Source organism: Paramisgurnus dabryanus, chromosome 21 (assembly GCF_030506205.2).
Source record: "Paramisgurnus dabryanus chromosome 21, PD_genome_1.1, whole genome shotgun sequence".
NCBI lineage: Eukaryota > Metazoa > Chordata > Actinopteri > Cypriniformes > Cobitidae > Paramisgurnus > Paramisgurnus dabryanus.
In genome coordinates, this window is record NC_133357.1 from 22,838,737 (window position 1) to 22,861,748 (window position 23,012).

Here is a 23,012-nt window from a genome sequence, read left to right on the forward strand (position 1 = left end):
TCATGTAAATGTTCAGCTTAAAACGGAGCTACGCAGATCTATCAGTGTATGACGTCAAAGTACCGCGAGAGCGATTCGCACTGGTCCCAACTCGTTCTCCCGATTTTTGTCTGTCTGTCTGTCTGTCTGTCTGTCTGTCTGCCTGTTCTATCTATCTATCTATCTATCCATCCATCCATCCATCCATCCATCCATCCATCCATATCTATTTTGGGTGCAATGCAAAGCTTGTCCTGCGGGTGGCAGTAATAAACGTTCTGCCAGGAGGAGATTACGGAAACAATAGCGAGTCTGCGCGCTTTAGAGAGGGATTTCACATATTCATTATACAAGTAACAGAAATATATAGTAATATATAATTAAAAAACATATCTTGTTCACCTAGTGAGAAAAAATATTAAACGGTGCTGTATAAATCTGCATGATGCAGTCATGACTAGCAGCAGAGTCAGCAGATACCAGAGAACAGGTGTAACTAGTAAGATATATCCTTTGTTATTTATGCTAATATAATGAGATATAATTTAACTTTGGCCATATAATTAAAAATAAGTGGTCTGTTTTGATCAAGGACAAATTAATCAAATGATCAATGTGCTGATAAATAACCTGCCTAAGTGTACTGTATGTCATTTGTGGGTTGTTTTACATTCATATATGTATGGTTCAGTTTACAGATGCAAAAAAGTGCCTATATGGGTTGTTACATTTGTTATTTTGACTATACAAATTGTGTTGTCAAATAAATTATAATAAAACATTAATTTGAGTTGAACTTGTTTTAAAAGGTTATTTGCTTATTAGTTTACTTCTCTCTAGATTAAGCAGAGGGAGACATGACATAAAAAATTCTGCGTGTAGTTGATATTGCGGTGTTTGGAGTGTTTTTATGTCTCTGTCCTGTCTTTTATGATGTAAACTATGTTTTTATTTTATTTTTAATAATAATTGGATTAATGTATCGTTGACAATCAACAATCGTCAACAATCATGTTTTTAGAGGTGCTATATAAATAAAGTTGAGTTGAAAAATGGCTTTAAATAATCATGAAAATGAACAGTATTTTGCCCCCTAAAAGCATCGCTGCTAATAATAATGATAGACCAGTGGATCTTATCATTTTTTACTTCATGGCCCATTTGATTGGCCACAGCAATATTTGAAGGCCCTACTCACAATTTTTACTCAAAAAAAAAAACCCTTCTAGACCTTGACATAACTGGACAAATTTCCATTTTTCAGGAATTGACTACCATACTTGCTGCATTTGAGCCTACTACATCAAGTCAAGTATGCTTTGATGATAAAACTTGGATAAATATATTTTATCTATGGTATATAGTTTCTTTTTGTATTTGTATTACCTTGCATGAATGTCTGCTTATGACAAAAACATTTATTTATGTTTATATATTATATAGTTTTTATGAATTTTCCTAAATGTCCAAATAATTACCATTAAGATTCCAATCAGGAATATTTTCAAAATTCTCCATGAAAAGTTTAATGAGTCTTTTTTAAAAATACAGATGAAACAATAATTATTTGTGTGTTGACAGCTCATGCACATTGTGTTTGTCTATTGTAAATCACTTCAACCTGCTAGTGCAAGATATTCCTCACTAAAATCTAAAAAAAATTAAGCTCTTTCTTTGACATTTTTATACAAAAGGAGTACATAATGGTTGTACTCTTTTTTTCATTCTTTCCTTTCCTTTTATGCTCTCCGTCTTATGTTTTTTAGTTCACGTTGTGTTATGAAGCATGAGAAACGTCCTTCTGTTGTATTATGGCATATATATTGTTGTACATGCTATTTGTTTATGAATTATTAAACAAATCATCCTTACCAGGAACAATTCCCCGCGCGTGCGCAAATAAGCTCCACCTCGCGGGCACCGGCCTCGCTGCTCCCGCCGCCTAGCCGGAGAAAACAAACTGCGTGGATGCGCCGTGCTCTCAAAGCATGCGACTTACAGCATTGCCAGCGCATTTTCATTTGCTTTCGGAGTTTCTCATCAATTAAGGTAAACGACGCTTTGATGATATTTTGCATTAAATAATAAGCAGTTGTCTTGAACGTTTTGTTTTTTTGCCATTTTAAATCCCACAATGTTTATGTGATGATGCTGGTCTATAAATCGAAACTTGCCTCCATGCATGTGTTCCTCTGTTGGATGCTAACGGGACCCGTGAAAGTGTTTTTAAGAAGAAATGCATTAGGGAAAAGTGTTGGCAGCAACAGCCGTAGTCATATTGTATATCTAAATATCTGAGCTTTGAAGGCTTCTTCAACACATGGTAGACTTTTGTTCGAGTTGTCTTGTATTCCCGAGTCATAATGACGGCAGCTCCATGCAGCAAAGAGCAGGCCGAGCAAAGGCCGCTTTGCGTAGAGTTTGATAGACATGCGTGTGAGCCAATGAGAACGCTGGAATCCGCGTCAGTCAGAGACTTGAACCAATCAAATCGTTTGCTGTTGTTGTGCATGGTGGCCGAAGAGTGAACAATGTAATGTCAAAATAGCCCTTTAAAACAACAAAAATAATTGATTGAACTTTTCCAGGGGTTTATTCTTTATTAAGATGTGAAGGTTGTACAGCGTTGCATTTCGTTTGTCCGCTGTCTTGAACGGTACGCAATACTGCGCGTCAAGTTAGCAGACAACGTTGCACCCACGTTGTCTTCGCATGTGAAGTGGAGGAAAAGTCGAAAGCCTGATTTCAATGCAGCTTCGAGAAAATCGAACAGTCGAATTTTTTGATATTTTTCCTGCTTTGACTAAGTAACTACATTAACAGGAAATGCTGTCTGATGTAACAATTGGGACTTGCAATGACAGACCTGAAAAAATTAGCCGCTGGCCTTACAAGGTAAACAACTAGGAAACGTATTGCGCGCCTTTTGCGTCACACAGCGCTCGATCGCCTGCCGACATGCGTGACCGTTAAACTCGGTCAGCTGAGAGGTTTGTGCGTGTATTGAATTTTCATAATAGCGGTTTCCCGCTATTATGACGTGTTGAGAATGCATGGATCGTGTCTTTCCACGAGGACGGACAGAAGCCCGGAGGTTGCGCGCGCACCTGGCGAGCAGTTCGGAGACTAGCGGCGCTTGTGATGACGCGCTTTCATTTGATTTTCATAATGACCACCACAGTGACTGACTGAGAAGTGGTGATTTCTTCCCGATTTTGATTTAACCTTGTTGACATTTAAAGGTCCCGTTCTTTCTGTGTTTTTGACGCTTTGTTTGTGTGTACAGTGCGCAATGTAACATGTGCTCATGAGCTTTATCATTTTGCAAGTATTATTTATGTTCTAACAGCAACATTACAAACTAACTAAAGTTTGAAAATGGGATCAGAAAGAACGTGACCTTTAAGTTCTATTTATTTATCACTGGATCTTAATTTTTTTTTTATCTCAAGACCCCCATTGTTTACAATTTCTACCAAATAAAAATATTGTTGAGCTTGCCATAACTTAAAATATGTGAATTACGTTATTAAAATATCCATAGACAGGAAATATCTTGTTTTAAGTTGTGTTTAGCTAATTTTTTAACTTTTTTTTACATTTCACAAGACTTTTTAAGATGTCAAATAAATGTTTTGAGTATGTATGTGAAGTTCTAGCTCAAAATACCATATAGATCATTTATTTGTTAAAATTGCCACTTGTAGGTCTGAGCAAAAAATGTGCAGTGTCCTTTTAAATGCAAATGACTTGATCTCTGCACTAAATTGCAGTGGCAGTATTATCCCCTTCTGACATCACATGGGGAGCCAAATTGCAATTACTGGGTTATTCTTTTTCACATTTTTTAATAATAATAATAATACCTTTATTTTATAGAGCGCCTTTTAAAAGTGGCTTTCTCAAAGCGCTTTACAGAGAATACAAAACATTAAAACCTAGGGGCATTATGTCTGTTTTAGAGCCATTTAAGGACAGAAAATTATTAGACATCCAAATTTTGATCTCAGTGATACAGTTAGAAAGATGCACAATGTCCACATGTTGACCTGGCCATGAATGGATATAAATCTGCGTGTCATCAGCATAAAAGTGATAGTTAAGGTCTAGAAATCTAAGTAGATGACCAAGTGGATAAATATACATCCTAAAAAGTAAGGGACCCAGTACTGACCCCTGTGGGACACCCGTATGTACAGAACCAACTTTGGACCTATAGCCACCCATAAAAACAAATTGACTGCTTGCAATAAAATAAGTCCTAAAGCCAAGAAAGGTCTCTGACAAACCAAATACAGTTTCCAGAAGATTAAGTAACGATGCATGATCATCAGTGTCGAAGGCAGAACTAAGATCCAAGAGAATGAGAAGAGACGGGGAGCCTGAGTCGGAAGCTATTAGCAAGTCATTAGTTAGGGCGCACTCACATTATCCCAACCAAACCAAACCATGCCTGGGCGCGATTGCCACCCCTCCCTACTCCCCCAGGTGCACGCACTCACACTGTACTTCTTATCGATCCGAGTCCGGGCGCGCTTTCGTCATTAAGATGCGATTGTTTTGAAAAAGCAGGAAGTAAAGCGCTCTCTTAACACTGGAACCCACCGTAATGATAAGTCTGTGTTTTTTATTCGGAGTCGTTTGGTGCGCGATTACAGACAGCCCTCTCACATGTCATCTTATTGCTTAGTTGATCCGTCACGTGCGCAGCTCGGACATTCACGTAACCCCGCTGCGCGCATCAAAAGGTTTTTACGGAGGCAGATGAAGGTGAGTGGTCGCGCAACTGACGTCTTCACCTTTTGAATCGCGCTCAGGCGCGATTTCGCTCACACCACAGCCTTCCGCGCCTGAGCCCAAGTGAACCGCGCTCCGGCCCACCTCTGCAACCCGGCCGCGGCGCGATTAAACAATCCGCGCCCGGGCGCGGAACGAAGCGATCACACTAGTCGAACAAACCAGGCTTTGGGGGTCAAACGCGCCCGAGCGCGGTTTGGTTTGGATAATGTGAGTGCGCCCTTACTTTAACCAACGCAGTCTCTGTGCTGAGGAGTTTCCGAAACCCAGATTGATGGGGCTCAAATAAACTATTTTCAATTAGGTGGTTGTTCAATTGGGCCGCAACCACCTCTAAGATTTTTGCCAAAATGGAAGATTAGAAATTGGGCGATAATTTGAAAGAACGTTCACATCAGAATTTTGCTTTTTTTAAGATGGGAGTGACAGCAGCAGTTTTAAGTGCTGTTGGCACCAAACCAGTTGAAAAAGAGTCATTTATTATAGCAAGAACTGAGGGACATAATGGATCAAGGCAAGATTTAAATAGACTACAAGGCATAGGATCAAGTATGCAAGTGGAAGCTTTCATACGAGAAACCTGCTTGCAGAGTAACTCAGGTTGTAATGCAGTAAATTTGAAAAAGGGAGTACCAGAAAAGCTTGATGTGGTAACTATTTGGACAGCAGACCCAGAAGAACTGCAGATAAGTTGATAGAAGCAACTACAAGCACTTAAACATGAAAAAAAGTCTTCATTTTTATGATATGTTCCATTTATTAATTTAAGTATCTTCTTCCCAGTTGAGAAGCACTGATTTAGATAATTTACTGTGTGAATTTATAGAAATATTTAGTTGCATTAGAACATATTGCATATTTATTATAAGGTAATCCATAACTAATTATGCTGTTATTATGTTAATATAGCAACACATAAATAAGATACACTTAAGATACATTAAAGGTGTATGGTCATTAATATGTCAAATATTAAAGAATGGGACATATGGAGAACCAAATCTGCTATAATTAAACATATAAATAAGTATAATTAATAATAGTTAAATAAATAAAGCAATTGCTTGCTTAAACAAATATATATTTTATATTAAATTTAGTCCTGATATTTTTGTAATACCTTTTTAATTTAATTGTTCAATTTTATTTTTAACTTCATTTATGCATTCAGTTTTATATTTATTTTCCCCATATTTAATTTTAACATATTTAAACATTCAATCCTTGTGTTGATCCAGTTTATCATTAGTTGAGAGCTTACATATAGAAGCATCAGATCTGAAGTAAGAGGCTGTTTACATAAAGGGGGCAACCTTCTGGTGTCTCTCATGAAGCCAACACAGAAGTGACTTAAACTGCAGCTCATTGACTGCCCGGCCCGCTAGAGGCTGGCTCCAAAAGAGAGCTAATTCCCATAGACCCCCCCCCCCCCCATGTTAAAATGCCCAACTTTACAGCCTGGTACAAAAAGTGTTTTTGGCCTACAGCTAATTTTGCCCTTCATGACAACTGACAACTCTTCCACTTAAATTATATTAAGCCTTAAATTTTGCATAATTAAGGGCGTGGCCATTTGAGTGACGGATGAATTGCCACTGCTGTCACTACCGTCAGGCTAGGCGGTTGTGGTTTCAGCAACCTATTTTTGTTTATTCGTGATTGACTCGCTGCCAAGATGGCCACAGCAGACTCCGCCTACTTTGGGCTTCAAAATGCTCTTCACAAACCTTCGGGTGACGTCATGGGCACTAAACCATATTTGTTACAGTCTATGGTTTACACCTGGTATTAAGATGCGTTATGCATATTCAAAGGTAGTTGAAAATGCAATCGACTGGGTTGTTTTTGTGATGTAGACACTCATGTAGTTGAATGTGTTCACGCAGACAGAAAAGATGTCCTACTCTTAGTCTATTGATCTAATTTGTCTACTGAGCACAATGTTTTAACATCGGTCCTGCCATCTAGAGCAAACCTCAGTGTGAGTCTGAATTGATATTGTATTGTTAAAAATGGGGAAAGACTGTCAATAAAGGGTCCTAACAGCACTGGCATCCAATATTAGCCAGTCATGTGATAATTCTAAAGCACAACTAATGAAAAATAATAATATGATGAATAATATTTAATATAATACATTACTATTATTTAGAAACAGTGTTGCAGCATTCATTATATTGTGTCTTTGGTGACAGTTAAATTCATTTAACTTTGATCCTGTGATGTGTTCGCAGTGAAGTGTGTTCTTACTGTTTTTTGTTTTGTATTGTTTTTGTTTGTTTATTAGGTTGGTGGGTGCATGTGAACAGCATGTCAAAGACCCCTCCTCACAGGCGTGGGATCTCATTCGAGGTGGGAGCGCAGCTGGAGGCTCGAGACAGCCTGAAGAACTGGTCAGTGTCTTCTTTCTGCTTCGGCTTATCCATCCTTTCATTCACTAAGAGAACCTGATTGAAATTCAGATGCCCTAATACAACCACCAATTTAATTTTCTATCATAAATAGCACTAGCAATAATTTTAGAGGGGGCAATGTCACAAGTTTAAAACAGGTGACTTATTCTTGTTTGTGTCTATAGGTATGCAGCTAATATTGAGAAGATCGACTATGACGATGAGAAGGTTCTGATCCACTACAAACAGTGGAGTCACCGTTACGATGAGTGGTTTGACTGGAGCAGTCCGTACCTCAGACCCGTGGAAAGAATCCAGCTGAGGAAACAAGGTCTCAATGAAAAGCAGACTGCTCCAGTGAGTTCCTCTTTTCAAACTTTGACTCGGAGTCCTATTTTGCCCATGCTGACTATTAGTAATGAGGAAAGATATATTTACACATGCAATTTTTTTTATTTTTTTTACCTTTTCAGGGCTTTCATGTTAACCAGAAAGTTCTAGCTAGCTGGTCAGACTGTCGCTACTACCCTGCTAAGATCCTGTCCCGTGACAAAGATGGTGTGTATTTTAAAGCTTATTTATAGATATGCATACAGCAGAGGCTTATATTCAAAGCAATTTAAAGGGATACTCCACTTTTTTTTGAAAATATGCTCATTTTCCAGCTCCCCTGGAGTTAAACGGTTGATTTTTTTTTTTTACCGTTTTGGAATCTATTCAGCTGATCTCCGGGTCTGGCGGTAGCATTTTTAGCATAGCTTAGCATAATTCATTGAATCTGATTAGACCATTAGCATCGCGCTCAATAATAGCCAAAGAGTTTCGATATTTTTCCTATTTAAAACTTGACTCTTCTGTAGTTACATTGTGTACTAAGACCGATGGAAAATTAAAAGTTGTGTATTCTAGGCAGATATGGCTAGGAGCTATACTCTCATTTTGGCGTAATAATCAAGGACTTTGCTGTCGTAACATGGCTGCAGCAGTCGTAATGATATTAAGCGTGATGCTAATAATCTAATCAAATTCAATGGATTGTGCTAAGCTATGCTAAAAGTGGTAGCGCCAGACCCAGAGATCAGCTGAATGGATTCCAAAACTGTAAAAATCAAATGTTTAACTCTAAGGGAGCTGGAAAATGAGCATATTTAAAAAAAAAGTGAAGTGTCCCTTTTAAAGTATAATTGCATTCAAGGTTATACGTTTTAGCATTATTTTCTCTATATTATCAAACGTTAGCCTTTGCACTAGTAACACTAGTAACCGCGTGTGTAATTGACTTGTATATGACTATGCTGCTGTGTCGTCCAGGGTCCTACAAGGTGAAGTTCTTTGATGGAGTCGTGAAGACGGTAAAGGGAATTAAAGTAAAGCCTTTCCGCAAAGAGGTGAGAGGTCGCTGCCTTGGCTACAGTAATAGCCCTTTATCGAGAAGACTTTTTTAATAAGTTTGTCTTCATCTACAGAGCTCCCATGGCAAAGCCAATCAGCAAGCTCGAAAGCGGAGCGACCAAAGCAATAAAGAATGGAAACCCAAGGAGAACGGCAGGACTAACGGCTCAACACACAGCACCTCTGATCAGGACGGCGAAAGTGGATCGGAAGGAGAAGAAGAAGATGTCACGGTGATAGATGAGCCTAGAAACCTCCAGAACGGCGGAGCGAGCGAAAACGGGGAGACTACGAAAGCAAACGAATCGGAGCAGAGCTCCCCCGAGCAGAAAGAAAAACTGCCATGTGAAGACGTGGTGGAAGAACCGCTGAAAAGCAGGGAAGAAGACATCAAAACTGAGAAGGTGGAGAAGAAGGAGATGAATGAAGAACAGGAGGAAGAGAAGCCCAACGCTCTTCAAAATGGCATTGACAAGAGCGACGGGGAGAAAAAGGAAGAAGCAGCAGATGAAGGTCCCAGTCTGCCCAGAAGAACACGGAGTAAGATGGCAGATGGTGAGATTTTTGGATGAACATGGTGTTACTTTTAAATATTCAATTTCACCCAGCGAATATTACTAACGCTAATGAATTTTAAACAAGAAGTGCAGCAAAGGATTGAAATTGAGAGCGAGGGATTGTTGGGTGATTTATGCTCAAGTCAATTCGGTGTTTGATGACCCAAGCAGGTTTTTTGCTGAGTTGTGAGCTTGTCTGTCTGTCACAGGGAAAGATGCAGATAAGCCCAGCGGTCCAGCGCTGAGGAAGAGACGTGCATCTACAGGTCAAATTCAACCGTCCAAAAGAAGCAGAGCCAATTCAAGCACAGGTATGACACCGTTATTTGTTTTTGGTTTTTTTTGCTTGGTGACGTTATTGTTGTGACACAAACATTGTCTCACTAAATTCTCAACTGTAAGATTGTTTATGTCAAATACAAGTATACAGCATATGTTGCCTTTATATTATATTTACATTACATTTATGCATTAGGCAGACACTTTTATCCAAGGCATCTTATAGTGCATTACAAAATAGACATTTGTATCAATTTGTGTTTCTTTGGGTTTAAACCAATAAGCTTTTGCACTGCTATTGCAATGCTGTACTACTGAGCTATACATGAATGGTACTGAATGCTACTGAGCTATACATGAATTATACAGTAACACATCCAAAAATCAACAATAATTTTTATTTTAAGAATGAGTTGATGAAATGTTTCAAACAATACTCCAGCCAAATTTCAAAATTCCCCTATGATTTACTCCTTATCTGTCCATCATCTTTCAGAAGAACACGTTTGGAGTTATTTTAGTAAATGTCCTTGCTTTTCCAAGCTTATAAAACAGGGGGAAACCGGATTCAGGGAACAACGTCTGACTTTAAGCCCCAAGAAAGTGCATCCATCTTTCACAGAAGTAGGGGAGATGGGGGCACAAGCTAACGCTTTTTGGTTTTGGCTCAATCATTAAAAAATATTTGTGTTTGATTAATTCCAACTTACCCGACAAGTGCGATTAATTGTAATGCTGCGTTCAGACCAGTCAATGTAAAGACGCGTTGATGTGCATCTGGAGGCCTCTCGGTGCGAATGAGGCGTTTAGTGCGGCGCCGTAGATGTGATTCCGCGTCTTGTTCGCGCGAAAGGCTCAAATTGAGTGTTGTCGCGGCAAACGCGCGAGTTGAAAAATGTGAACTTTGGTGGAAAAACGTGCCGCGTTAACCAATCAGGAGCTTCCTCTAGTAGTGACGTGATTACAGAAAGGGACCGGAGTCACAGAAGCCCCTCCCATGACGCATATTTCCGCGCGAATGTCTAGATTACTAGATTTTCACGCGCGAATGAACGAGTAAACTCAAACTGTTCAAGATGCAAACTAGACGCGATTTTGATGCCTCAAACACGGCTAGTGTGAACCCACGGTAACAAGCAGGGGGTTAGTTGTAACCCTTGCTAAAAATTAAGTTTTCAGGCAAATATTTCGATACTGTTTTGTGTGTATATTGTTTATATATCTGTCTATAATAGACAGGTATTTACACTATTCATCCCTCGTCTAACCATAGTTCAATTATAAATGGAAACAAATGTCTAAATGTCTAAATATTCAGACATTTATAAATTAACTTACATGTCACCAAAACACTCATCAATAACTCTCTGGAAAAACATTATACTTTTCCATAAATTTGCAGGAGACAGGTCTTCTGGTAGCGTGAAAACAATACAGGAAAAACAAATCGCTCAACCGTGTGCAACAATGTAAACGGTCCGTGTTACAACTAACCCTGCATTAGTTTGTGCCCCGCCCACCCCTATTTCACAGGGCTCCAAGGGTTTAATAAAGGTCTTCTGCAGGTAATCAATGTGATATTGTAAGAAAAACATCCATATTTTAAACTTTATAAACTTGTATAACTAGCTTCCTTTATTAAAGGCATCTTGGACTCATGTGATTTACGAGATTCACTGCTCAACATACCCGTGGCAACAAAAGCTCACTACGCGAAAAACTCTCACATGAGTCCAAGATGGCGTCTACATTACTGTGAAAGAAGAATGCACTTTTTGGGGGGTTTAAAGTCAGAAGTTGTTCCCTGATCCCTGTTTTCCACTATTATAAAGCTTGGAAGAACAAGGACATTACTAAAATAACTCCAAATGTGTTCGTCTGAAAGATGATGGAAATGTGTATCTTGATTGCTTGAGAGTGATTAAATCTTAGGTAATTTTAATATTTGGCTGGAGTGTAGCTTTCATCCATGGAGTTTTAGCACTGTCTCACAGGCTGTTGTCTCCCCCACAGACAAAACCAGTCGATCCCAGATTAAAACACCCAAATCAGACTCTGTCCCAGGAACCTCAGAGAGTAAAGACAGTCCAACATGTCCTGCAGGAAATCCAGCACCCACAGAAGAAACCGCAACAACGCCTGATCTCGGTACGCCCCCTAAATTTCATTACCAAAACATTTATGCAGATCTAATGTATGATGTGCTAATTTATAAGTTTCTGTCTCAGCTTCAGCACTTAAACAGCAAGTCCATCTTCCAACCACGAACAAGTACAGCAGAGAACCACGTGAGTACACACTTCGTCTCTTACATGCACCTACACGTATGAAAATCTGCTTTTATGTCAACTTTTTTTCTGCCCTTAGTGTACAGGGTCATCAAAAATCAACCGCCCCCTATCCTGTCCATCGAGTTGGACCACAATCCCTTCAAATGCAAGGTCACGGGCTGCCTCAAGTCTTTCCGCAAGGCATCTCTGCTTCACTATCACATGAAATACTACCACGCACAGAGCGATCCGAGCCCTCCTCAGACGCGCTCCTCAGACAAGCAGAACCAGGAGACTCCTCGCAGGCGCCGCACGATCTCTGGCTCCCAACGTTAGTTCTCACTTGTTTTGTTTTTTTGTCTGCCTTTATTATGCTCCAATGCTTTGGTGAGTGTGTGTCTTCTCATCTCGGGACATCATCAAATTATATTTCCACAGATACTCCTTCTCCTTTAAGTGACAGTAAATCAGGACACACTCTGTCGCCCCCTGGTGTTGGCAGCATGCACCGGCAGCGCTCATCCACGCTGGGCTCAGAGAGGAGCAAAGAGAACCAACACAGCAACCGCTCGCTGCATGATGAGAGAGACTGGGTTGCCAGGGAAACAGGTATTGCAGAGCATCGTGATCATTCAGTCCATTTCCTGTGCTCATGCTCAACGATGATTCCTCTTAACATCCACATGACAGAAACTGAGATTGATATTCTCTTCTGAATTCCTTGCGATAGGGGTGAAAGAAAGAGAGCGGCTGAGGGAGAAACGTCAGAGGGATTTCTTCCGCATCAAACTGAAGAAAAAGAAGAAGAAGAAAAAGAGGTCAAAGTCAGGTTAGACAGCTTTTTTTAGTGTAGTGTTTTTTGTGCTTCTCGTCTTTTGCCTCTTTACTGCCCCCTCTGATTGTCTGCTGTAACAACAGGTTTTCCAGAAGGGCAGGCAGTTACGCTTATATTTAAAGCTAATATAGTCAACAGGATATGATGTCATATGCTAGGTTTGCTGGTTTAAATAATAAAAAAAACTGTAAAAATACAATCCATTCTGGTTAATCTTTGACATCGCAAACCATTCTAATTTTTAAACTTGGTTTTCTTAAAATAAGCTAAAAAAAATGTTTTTGTAATGTTTGGTTTTCAGTCAAAATGTCAGTGTTTGACATTTTAGATGATCTTCCACTGATCTTCTATTGTGATTTTAGATCTGTCTTTGCCTGTGTAAATTTGCATCCTAGAGTTAATCAAGCTTTACCGTTTTACAAGATTTTACATTAAAGGAGCAGTATGTAGGATTGTGGCCAAAACTGGTATTGCAATAACAAAACTTGTGGCTAAAACTGGTACTGCAACCACACAACTGGGGGCCAATACACAAAATGACAACATAAACATCAGTTGAGGGCTGCAACTCAACTTTTAAAATGACAATATCCTGGCCAGATCAATGTTGTGAGTGATATAAGTATTTAAAATGAAAATGATTTCTTAATGTCTAGTGACATATCAAGGTCATTTTATGATTAATTGATATAAATTTCTTACATACTGTTCCTTTAAATTACATTCAAAATCATCCCAAACTGGGGGTTACAAACCCCTGGTGGTTTGCGAGGGAATGCAGGGGGTTTGTGAGTTGATGGAAAATGATTAACTAATTGCAATTAAATCCGAAAAATGTAAATAAATAATTTTAAAATATTTTTTATTTGATACAATTAATTATATTATATTATATTATATTATAGTTTTTTGTTTATATCTATATATTTATTTATTTATTGACATAACACTACAATATATCAGAAAAACTGAGAACTCAAGATGGACAATAATGGGTAATATAACAGTCACTATGAGCAAAATACTACTGAAAAAATTTTAAACAGGTGAAAAATACTTTTAAAGGAAACTTTAGAAAATTATTGAAATATTTACTTAAAATCTACAGGGGTACTTCAAGTAAATAATTTAAGTCGTTTCAGCAAACAAAAAAGTTTGAAATCCCCTCATTTATCCAATATTTACTTAGAATTCACAAAAATTTTATTATAATTGTAGACTGTCTGCCAATTTAATGGGAACTCTCAGTTCACCAAAATAGTAGGTGCATGCACAACTATGTACACGGGGTTCCAAAAATACAAGGACCCTCTCGTTCGTGTAAAAAATGGACCATACTTCGGCCTTAAAGGATTAGTCCATTTCCTTAAAAAAATCCAGATAATTTACTCACCACCATGTCATCCAAAATGTTGTTGTCTTTCTTTGTGTAGTCGAGAAGAAATGTTTTTTGAGCAAAACACTCCAGGATTTTTTAATGAACCCCAACATTTAACAGTTTTAATGCAGTTTAAAATTGCAGTTTCAAAGGACTCTAACGAGGCACAAGGGTCTTATCTAGTGAAACCATTGTCATTTTTGGCAAGAAAAATAAAAAATATGCACTTTTAAACCACAACTTCTCGTCTTCCTCCACTGTGTGACAAGCCAGCTCGACCTCACGTAATTGGGTAATGCCGTGAAAAGGTCAAGTGTTACATATATGAAACGCACATTTGCGGACTGTTTTAAACAATAAACTGACACAAAGAAATGAATTACTATCATTCCACATACAACAACGTCGGAATGGTCCTCTTACTCCACACTTGTAAACACTGGGGCATAGTTTCGCCTACGTCATCCATGACCTCTTGACGTGATGACATATTACGTGAGGTCACGCTGGCGCGTCACTGGACCGGAAGAAGACGAGAAGTTGTGGTTTAAAAGTGCATTTTTGTTTTTCTTGTCAAAAATGACAATCGTTTCGCTAGATAAGACCTTTATGCCCCGTTTGGGATCGTTTAGAGTCCTTTGAAACTGCAATTTTAAACTTTATTAAAACTGTTATGTGTTGGTGTCCATTTAAGTCCATTAAAATGAGAAAAATCCTGGAATGTTTCCTCAAAACATAATTTCTTTTCGACTGAACAAAGAAAGACATCAACATTTTAGATGACATGGTGGTGAGTAAATTATCTGGATTTTTTTTAAGAAAATTGACTAATCCTTTAAGCATAACCCACCTTGGTACTGTATGGAGTACTTGACAGAAAGCAGTATTCTTAAAATAACTTAATATTAACTTGCTCTATGGTTCTAGTTGATATTTATCAGTCTGTCACTCTTTCTAACTCGTTGTCCTTTCAGCTGTGCTATTAAAAGCTTATGCTTAAAGTCAGTAAATACACACATGCTTGAGCAAAACTGTTCTGCAGTCCTAGTTTTAGTCTTGTCATGTGTCCTCTCAATGATTTTGCCTATCCTGTTCAGTCTTATGTTCAATTAACCCTTCCATATTTAGATTTTGCACCCCTGTTATTAATTGAATTAATTCACCCAGAATTTAACATGCCCAGAACATAAGCATCATTTCAGGACTCACTGAATCAAGCCGCCTCATTGGCTAGAAACGGATCAGTCTCTGTTTAACCCATGTGTGGCGTCTGCTCTCCCCTCCTCTGACAGACTTTAACAGCACTGAGGATAGCATTTGCCCAAAGCCCCTCCTTTGCAATTTGAATTCGGCCCTCAAATTGCCCCCCACCCTCACACATCGCTCCTACGTGGAACCCCAGCCACAAAAGATGCTCAGCCAGAGTGGGTACACCTCAGATCTCACAGCCTCCTGCTTTGTGTCTTTTTAAGATTGTGTCTTTGCATAACTTTCCGTGTCTTGTCTAACTTTCTTCAAATATGTGTGTTAGGTGTCTGGTGTGATACGCGTTTAATGTGTGCATGTGTGACTTAGGGTAGTGGGTTTCCTTGCATGAAGGATCGTTTTGTGAAGGAAGAGAAATGAAAAATAATGACATGGATCTTATTCGTGACAGGTGAAGACAGCAGCAGTGATTTGTCATCTGACAGTCCTGTATGGAGTGAGGACGAGTCTGATACTGAGCTGAATCTGAACATGCCTCTATCAGAACAGGGCGTAGAGAGGCGCTCTCACGGCTCAGAGATCGTACGCTGTGTCTGTGAAGTGCAGGAAGAGAATGACTTCATGATACAGGTCAACATTTATCCTTTGCTACAGCTTCATATATAATATCTGTTTTTTGTTTATTTGTATAGGGACAGATAGAATAGATATAGACTAGCATGCATCACAGGGGCTGTTTACACTTGGTATTAAGATGTGTTTTCATCGATCGGATCACAAGTGGACGAGAGAGACACATTACGTTTACACCTGGTATTTAAATCCGTCTCTCTTGTCCACTTTCGACCGCTTCTGTCCTGAATACTGTGAGGGGATGGTCTGTGAGACGGTGGGCGAGTCTCTCTGCTGTCATTCAGACGCGTGCGAGAGTAATTATGAGTTTATATGGACGCAAACTATATTATGTCGGAGTTTACTGCTTGTTTAGCAAGTAAACGTGCTGCACAGTGTGTTGTACGTGTGTATGTAAGAGCTTTCTCTGAATTTTCAGCGCAATTGATGAAATAGGATCGCGCAACTTTCACACGCTTTCAAAACGAAACTACGGAGATCAGCCGCTTTAGGTTTATCAATGAAAGGCTAAAAACCACATGTGCGTTCCGCAACTCCAAAGCGATCCGATCGAAAGTGGTTTCGACTACCTCTGGATGTGGTTGAAAGTGGTCGAAAGTGGACGAGCTCAAAACGTTTTGAACACCGTTACACCTGGAATTAACGTCGTCCACTTGTGATCCGATCGACGAAAACGCATGTTAATGCCAAGTGTAAACAGCCTCATAGTGCTTGTAGCTTAAAGGGATAGTTCACTCAAAATGGAAAATTCTGTCATTTACTCTCATGTTGTTACAAATCTGTATAAATTCATTGGTGGACCCCATTTACTTCCATGGTATTCTTTTTTCCTACTACGGAAGTAAATGGAGTCCGTGAAACGAATTTCTCAAAATATCTTATTTCGTTTTCAAAGAAATGTTTACAGGTTTGTTGCAACATGAGGGTGAGTAAATGATGACAGAATTTTCATTTTTGGGTGAACTATCCATTTAAGCTAAATTGCAACACTTGTCCCTAAAAGGGCTTTAATAATAACACGACATTCAAGAATAATTTTAAAGGGAAAACTATGAATATGCCACAGATTTTAAACAATAATGTAGTTTCTTTTCATTTACATTTTAATACATTTGTGTTAGTACACCAAACACCAAAGAGAAAGTGTGTTTAACCAAAAATAAAGCACTCGATTGGCCTGCTACTGTTAACAATGCTTTGCAATCCTGGTCCCGCCTCCAGGGTTTCAAGACGGCGCGCAACGGTCAAACATCTCTATCTGGCGTGTGTTTATATAGAAAAGAATCCATATTGATTAAGCGATAATAATACTTTTGGTGCTCAAAATGTCAGTCCCAGACTTATATTAACGGAAGCAGCACACGTTTTAATTGACATTCATAGACATATATATGCAAAAGATGCCCTATAAGTGATCGAGCTGTTAATGGAGCATCTATGCATATATATGTCTATGAGAGGTCGAATGAGGCATTTATCTATTTTTTTACATTAATGCATATGTCATTTATCTAAAAGTGACCCACAGGGCATTTAACTTTTCCCCGCCAGCACTTTTAAAAAAAGTTGCCAGCTAGTGCCATAATTATTTTATATTTTCACAAAAGTTTAATACTTAGAATTAGTTTTTCTTTAAATATATAAACATACAATATATCACATAAAAGAACCCTCTGCTATATTCCTATCTTTAGTTGTCCTTTTATCAAATATGGGTAGGTTTCTTCAAAAATACAAAATTTTTAGCAAAAAGCTGAGATAATTGCATTTTTGTAAAAGACTGTTGTTAGAGATCAAATTCAGAGTGGTGATTTTTACTGTTTTTGGATCAGTGTATGCTTTAGTGTTTTATAAGATTAGGTAAGAGCGCCACCTAGTGGATAACGGGGGAAATATGGTAGGGATGTCTCGATTCAATATGCTGGATCGTTAGGACATCGGATCGAGGGCCGACATCCTGACCGATCCAATTCCGATAGCCGTGGTTGTTACTGACAAGCTATTAAAAGGATAACGTATTATAAAAGCACCATAAAAGTTTTATGCCCTATATTCGAAGTCTTTTAATTCACTCAATAGCTTCATGTGAAGGAACAAACGCACATTTAAAGATATTTAAGTTCACAGAAACACTGTAATTTACTCACAAACTGGGTTAATTCACTGGTGAAGCGGACCGATGAATGGCGTCATTCACACATGCACACACACAATAACGTTAGGCTATTTTAAAGATCTGATTTTATAAAGTCTCAGTAAGCCGTCGGATAAATGCAATTCACTTTGTGCTGAGCACCTGGCACATCTATTCTCTTTGTGTTTTAACAGTTATGAACTTTCTATTGCGGAGCGAGGATTCTCATGAGAGGATTATTCAAGGGCATCAATTCTGCACCCGGAATGTGCATAAAACTCCGGCCAAGCGCATAATTCCCAAAAATAACCATTTGCACACTAAAGCTTTTTTACTATGACAATTTTACACAATTAAGAAAAAAAAATATTTAGCCTACTTAATCGATCAAACGTACCTATTATATGTTCTCCTAAACACTGCCATGATTAATATTTAGTAATGTTTCCTGTAACTTGTAAATTGTTTTAAATTATTGATTTAACATTTAAAATGATACTAGATTTAGTAGAAAGCACTTTATGCATTTAATTACAATAGTTTCGGGCAGATATCGGTATCGGCTGATATTCGGAATTCTGGTATCGGAATCGGATCGGGAAACATACCTAAAATATGGATTGCTGTAAAAATTTGTCATTTGGCAAGCAAACATTTTCTCTTAATTGAAGTGATAACTCATCAATGTCAGGGAAAGAGTTAAGTATACATTTTGCAGTATATGTGTTCTCTCTGAATTATCATAAAGCCGTTTCCTCTAAAACATTGAAATGTGAAGTCTAAAATTGATAGCATTGACTGGCACTGTTTGAACATTCGGTGTTTGTCTGTGATCTCTGCAGTGTGATGAGTGTCTGTGCTGGCAGCATGGGACTTGTATGGGACTGTATGAGGAAAGTGTGCCAGATACCTACACCTGCTACATCTGCAGAGACCCACCAGGTGAGAGACTTCATATGGTGTATTAACATCTGTCTTGACCGTATGAGATAGAGAAAGTGCAAAATGAGAAAGAGAGAAGGCAACTAAACATCTATTTCTGTTCTTTATACGCCTCATGGTTGTTTCTTCCACATTACGTTATATTTTTGTATTTGTTGTCTATGTTTGTGTACAGCTCTAAGGCAGAGCCAAAGGTTCTGGTATGATAAAGACTGGCTGAGCAGCGGTCACATGTACGGCTTGTCTTTTCTGGATGAGAACTACTCTCACAAAAACAGCAAGAAAGTGACCGCCGCCCATCAGCTCCTGGGGGACGTCCACCGCGTGTTTGAGGTGGTCAACGGCCTTCAGCTCAAAATGAGCATTTTGCAGTAAGTCATTCACATATTTATATTTCTGATGTCCTCTTATTTGAATCTTAATGGATTTCATCCACATTTCAGAACCCAAGCCCATCCGGACCTGAAGCTCTGGCGCCAGCCCTGGAAGCCTGCAGATGGCCTGCGAAGGAAGATGGCGGGAGACTCCGGCGTCACCACTCCCTTTCCCCCCTCACCTCCTGATATGGGAGGGAGCGAGCTTGATGTGTTGAAGAGTGAAGTCCCGTCGCCCGTGGAGAAGCACTGCTCCTTTCAGGACTCGTACATCAGCAGCGAGCACTGCTACCAGAAACCTCGTACGTACTACCCGGCAGTGGAGAGGAGACTGGTGGTGGAGACGCGGGGAGGCTCTGAGCTGGAAGACAGCCTGAGGAGCACAGAGGACCTCCTAGAGATGGCAGAACAGAGGTACGGCGCATCGCTGGATCATGAACAGCACAAGCTCCAGCTGGCCGACCGCTCCTTTACCAAGGTGTGTTACAAGCAACTGATGTGTCTTAACTCTTGAGGTGATAATAGCCACTGATGCTAGCATGGTGTTTAAAGAAATTTAAATGGACACTCCACTTTTTCTGAAAATATGCTCATTTTACATCTCCCCTAGAGTTAATGAATTGATTTTTACTGTTTTGGAATCCATTCAGCTGATCTCCGAGTCTGGCGGTACCACTTTTAGCATAGCTTAGCATAATCCATTGAATCTGATTAGACCGTTTAGCATTCAAGTTTGTGAATCTGGAGGAGAAAAATTCAAGGTCCTGGGAAGTTTTTGAAAATGTACATACATAGATGCAGGTCATTGAAAGTGCTTGAATCTATTTTATGCAAGTTTTCTGGAAAAAAATCCATATGTGTAGTGTAGGATAATATCATACATTTTTTAGACTTTTTAAGAACGCGTGCTAAACTGTTCCCTTTAAATTCTTATATCTTCTGTATGCAAATGTTGATTCATACCAAAATGCTTTTTTGCATAGTTGTGTTTGACACATGTAAACTTCTCGGGTTACGTATGTAACTGTTGTTCCCTCCCTGAGAGGGGAACGAGACGCTGCGTCTCCCTTGTCATACTTCCTGCGTCCCTGTAACGCCGTCTTTGGCAATATTTCAGATAGCTATATACTTCCCGGCTCCCGCATTACCCTGTCTTTGTCGTTAAGCCTCACCATTGGTTGAATTTGATATACACATTCAGACGCACTTACCCTTGGAGGAGTCCCCAAAGTGTCACCGCAGTGATGCAGCACGAGTTCCCTCGAAAGGGAACTGTAACAATATATATCTTAAAAGGTAACACAATGTAACCTTGCTCTCACTTGAAATGTATCCCCACATTTAGTCCTTGAATTTGAGGGTATTGGACCTGGAAAGTCCTTGAAAGGTCCTTGAATTTGAAGCTTACTAAGGTGTGGGAACCCTGATACTTTATTACATGGCATTCATGGGACTCATTGGTTTGTGTTATCAGGAACTGGAGTGTCGTATGAAACGATTGGTTTCCGATGAGAAGAAGACCTGTGCGGTGGACATAAAGGAGGAGGAGGAGGAGCCTGACCCCGTGACCCCTGATTCAAAGTCTGACCCTGACCTTATGCTGCACCAACAGTGGCAGCTGAACCTGCTGGAGCACATTGAGGTCGTGCAGGATGAAGTGATGCACAGAATGGACCTCATCGAGCGAGAACTGGACGGTGAGACATGTTTCACTAAATATAAACCTGTACACTCAAAAATTTTATGGTTAAGGGTGAGCAGTTTCAGTGTTTGATCTAACCAGTTAACAACTTTAAAATTTTGCTGCAGTGTTGGAGAGTTGGTTAGACTACACCGGTGAACTGGAACCTCCAGATCCGCTGGCCCGACTTCCTCAGCTGAAACATCGGATCAGACAGCTCCTGACCGATTTGGGTAAAGTGCAGCAGATCGCACTATGCTCCTCGTCCTCATGAGGGCGTCAGAGAATAGTGAAAGACTGGCAAATGCCCAATGCGCACAGGCATGATAGTGAATAAACTCTGAAACATGAAGTTCATGTTAATTTACAGAGTCGAAATCTGACATAAAACTGCTGAAACGGTTGTTTTGTTTGTTTTTTAAGAGGGAATACCTTGCTAAGCCATCCAAACTACCTTAAATATGATGCTCTAGTTTCTCTAATATAGAGATGTGTGTTGAAATGGTAAATATGAACAGCAGTTAAACAGCAGTCAAGACTACAATTATAAACAATGATGCAAAGGTTTTGTTCACTTTTTTTCTTTTCTTGTGAAACTTAAAGCTTCTTTGTAGCACTTAGCTCTGTCTGTCATAGACCTGATGGTAATTTTGTTAGACTTTTTTAAAAAATGTATATTTCTCTATATTCTTGACTTGCTAAATACTTCTTATTTCTTGTTTAGTCATAACAAGTGATAATATTTGACTGTTGGCACGTCTTGGCTCTCGATAAGAGCTTAAGGACTCGAATGATATTATGAGTTAATGAAAATATTGTTACATATGAGAATGACAATATATTTTAACCTGAACGTACTTTCATTTTACTTCTATATTTGTACTAAATACGTCATGTAATCGTGTAAATAACCCCTATCACTTGCTCAAATTTATGTTCTGCCTTTTTTTAGCTAAACTATGTTGAATCGGCATTTATAGTAAAGACTTTACATAATGTTGTGTATACTATAGTACTGTACTTTAATGTCATGTATCGTTCTCTGTTTTGACACAATTGGGGTTTGCTTGCATTTCAAATCGGCGTGCTACGTTTTCACATAACGTTTTCTTGCATACTGAATTTTTGGTTGTATGGATTTTAATTGTTTCTCAGTGTTGTCTCTTTTTTTCATTTATTCTCTACAAGATTCATTTTGATTTTAAGAGATTAGATGCCTTTAAGTTATTGTAATTGAATTTAAGTTATTTAACTTTTCCACCTTGTCCCTTCTGTCAGCTTTTGTATAGTCCATGTCTGATGTTTAAGTGTCTTTTCAGTGTTAACAACACCTTTTGGTGTTTTATCTCTTTATTACTGTTAAAAACAAGGTCAGTTTGTGTATTGTTCACCCTCAGACACGCAAACTGTAATTGTATTTGTGGATTCTTAAATCTTACTGAAGGGTATTTGAAGAGTTTGTGTTTTCTCTGTACAGCTGGTGAGCGATTGACAGCCTGTTGACTGCTCTTCAATATTATGTAGCCGATTATAATTTTACATCTGCCCTCTTGCTTTCTAGTCACTTTAAATCTGGTTATTGAATATAAGTATTTTGTGCTCTTTTGTACATTTAAGTTTTCCGTTACTATATTTTTACATTGGGTCGCCTGGGATAAGTTCTGAAAAAATTGACGCCTTATCCAAAAGCAAGCAAATAAATGCGAACATTTAAATTCCAAAACGTTGTTTGTTTTTACTTTGTATAACAGAAGCAGATAAACACATCTCTGTGTTTTAGATGGCCAGATGTTTCCTACATTGCAATATTTGAAAAAGCAAAATAGTGAGATTAGTGGTAGTTTGTGTTAAATCTGTGGTTCTCAAACTGGGAGCCCCTGATTTTATAAATACATTCATTTATCATAAATTCTGTGTAATTAAATATCAGGAAAAATAAGACTATTAACCAACAGCACTAAATTGTATAATTTGTTTTGTTTAATTCCAATATAAAGTGAATGTTTTATGTCATACATTTTCTTTGGGGGGAACATGTACAAGGGGGCCCGCACACTGAAAAATGTTGAAAACCACTGTGTTAAATGATAATTTAAAACGCTAAATATTTGGGATAGTTCAACCAAAAATGAAAATTCTGTCATTATTTACTCACTCTCATG

The 23,012-nt window shown here is 38.8% G+C and overlaps 1 protein-coding gene across 2 annotated transcripts; it reads left to right on the top strand.

Moving 5' to 3' along the window:
* Positions 1-1,884: 1,884 nt before the first annotated feature.
* Positions 1,885-22,573, top strand: phf20b (PHD finger protein 20, b). 2 transcript variants are annotated; one of them, XM_065249881.2, is made up of 19 exons: positions 1,885-2,028; positions 7,064-7,169; positions 7,355-7,526; positions 7,643-7,727; positions 8,481-8,557; positions 8,636-9,116; positions 9,328-9,429; positions 11,411-11,545; positions 11,626-11,685; positions 11,765-11,998; positions 12,106-12,276; positions 12,398-12,496; positions 15,173-15,304; positions 15,538-15,716; positions 18,696-18,795; positions 18,971-19,166; positions 19,239-19,647; positions 20,644-20,866; positions 20,979-22,573. In XM_065249881.2, the coding sequence occupies exons 2-19, from the start codon at positions 7,087-7,089 to the stop codon at positions 21,122-21,124; spliced, it is 3,084 nt and encodes a 1,027-aa protein (XP_065105953.2). In that variant the 5' UTR covers positions 1,885-2,028; positions 7,064-7,086; the 3' UTR covers positions 21,125-22,573. The 2 variants fall into 2 exon arrangements, with proteins under 2 accessions (XP_065105953.2, XP_065105956.2); XM_065249884.2 differs by lacking the exon at positions 15,173-15,304.
* Positions 22,574-23,012: the final 439 nt, after the last annotated feature.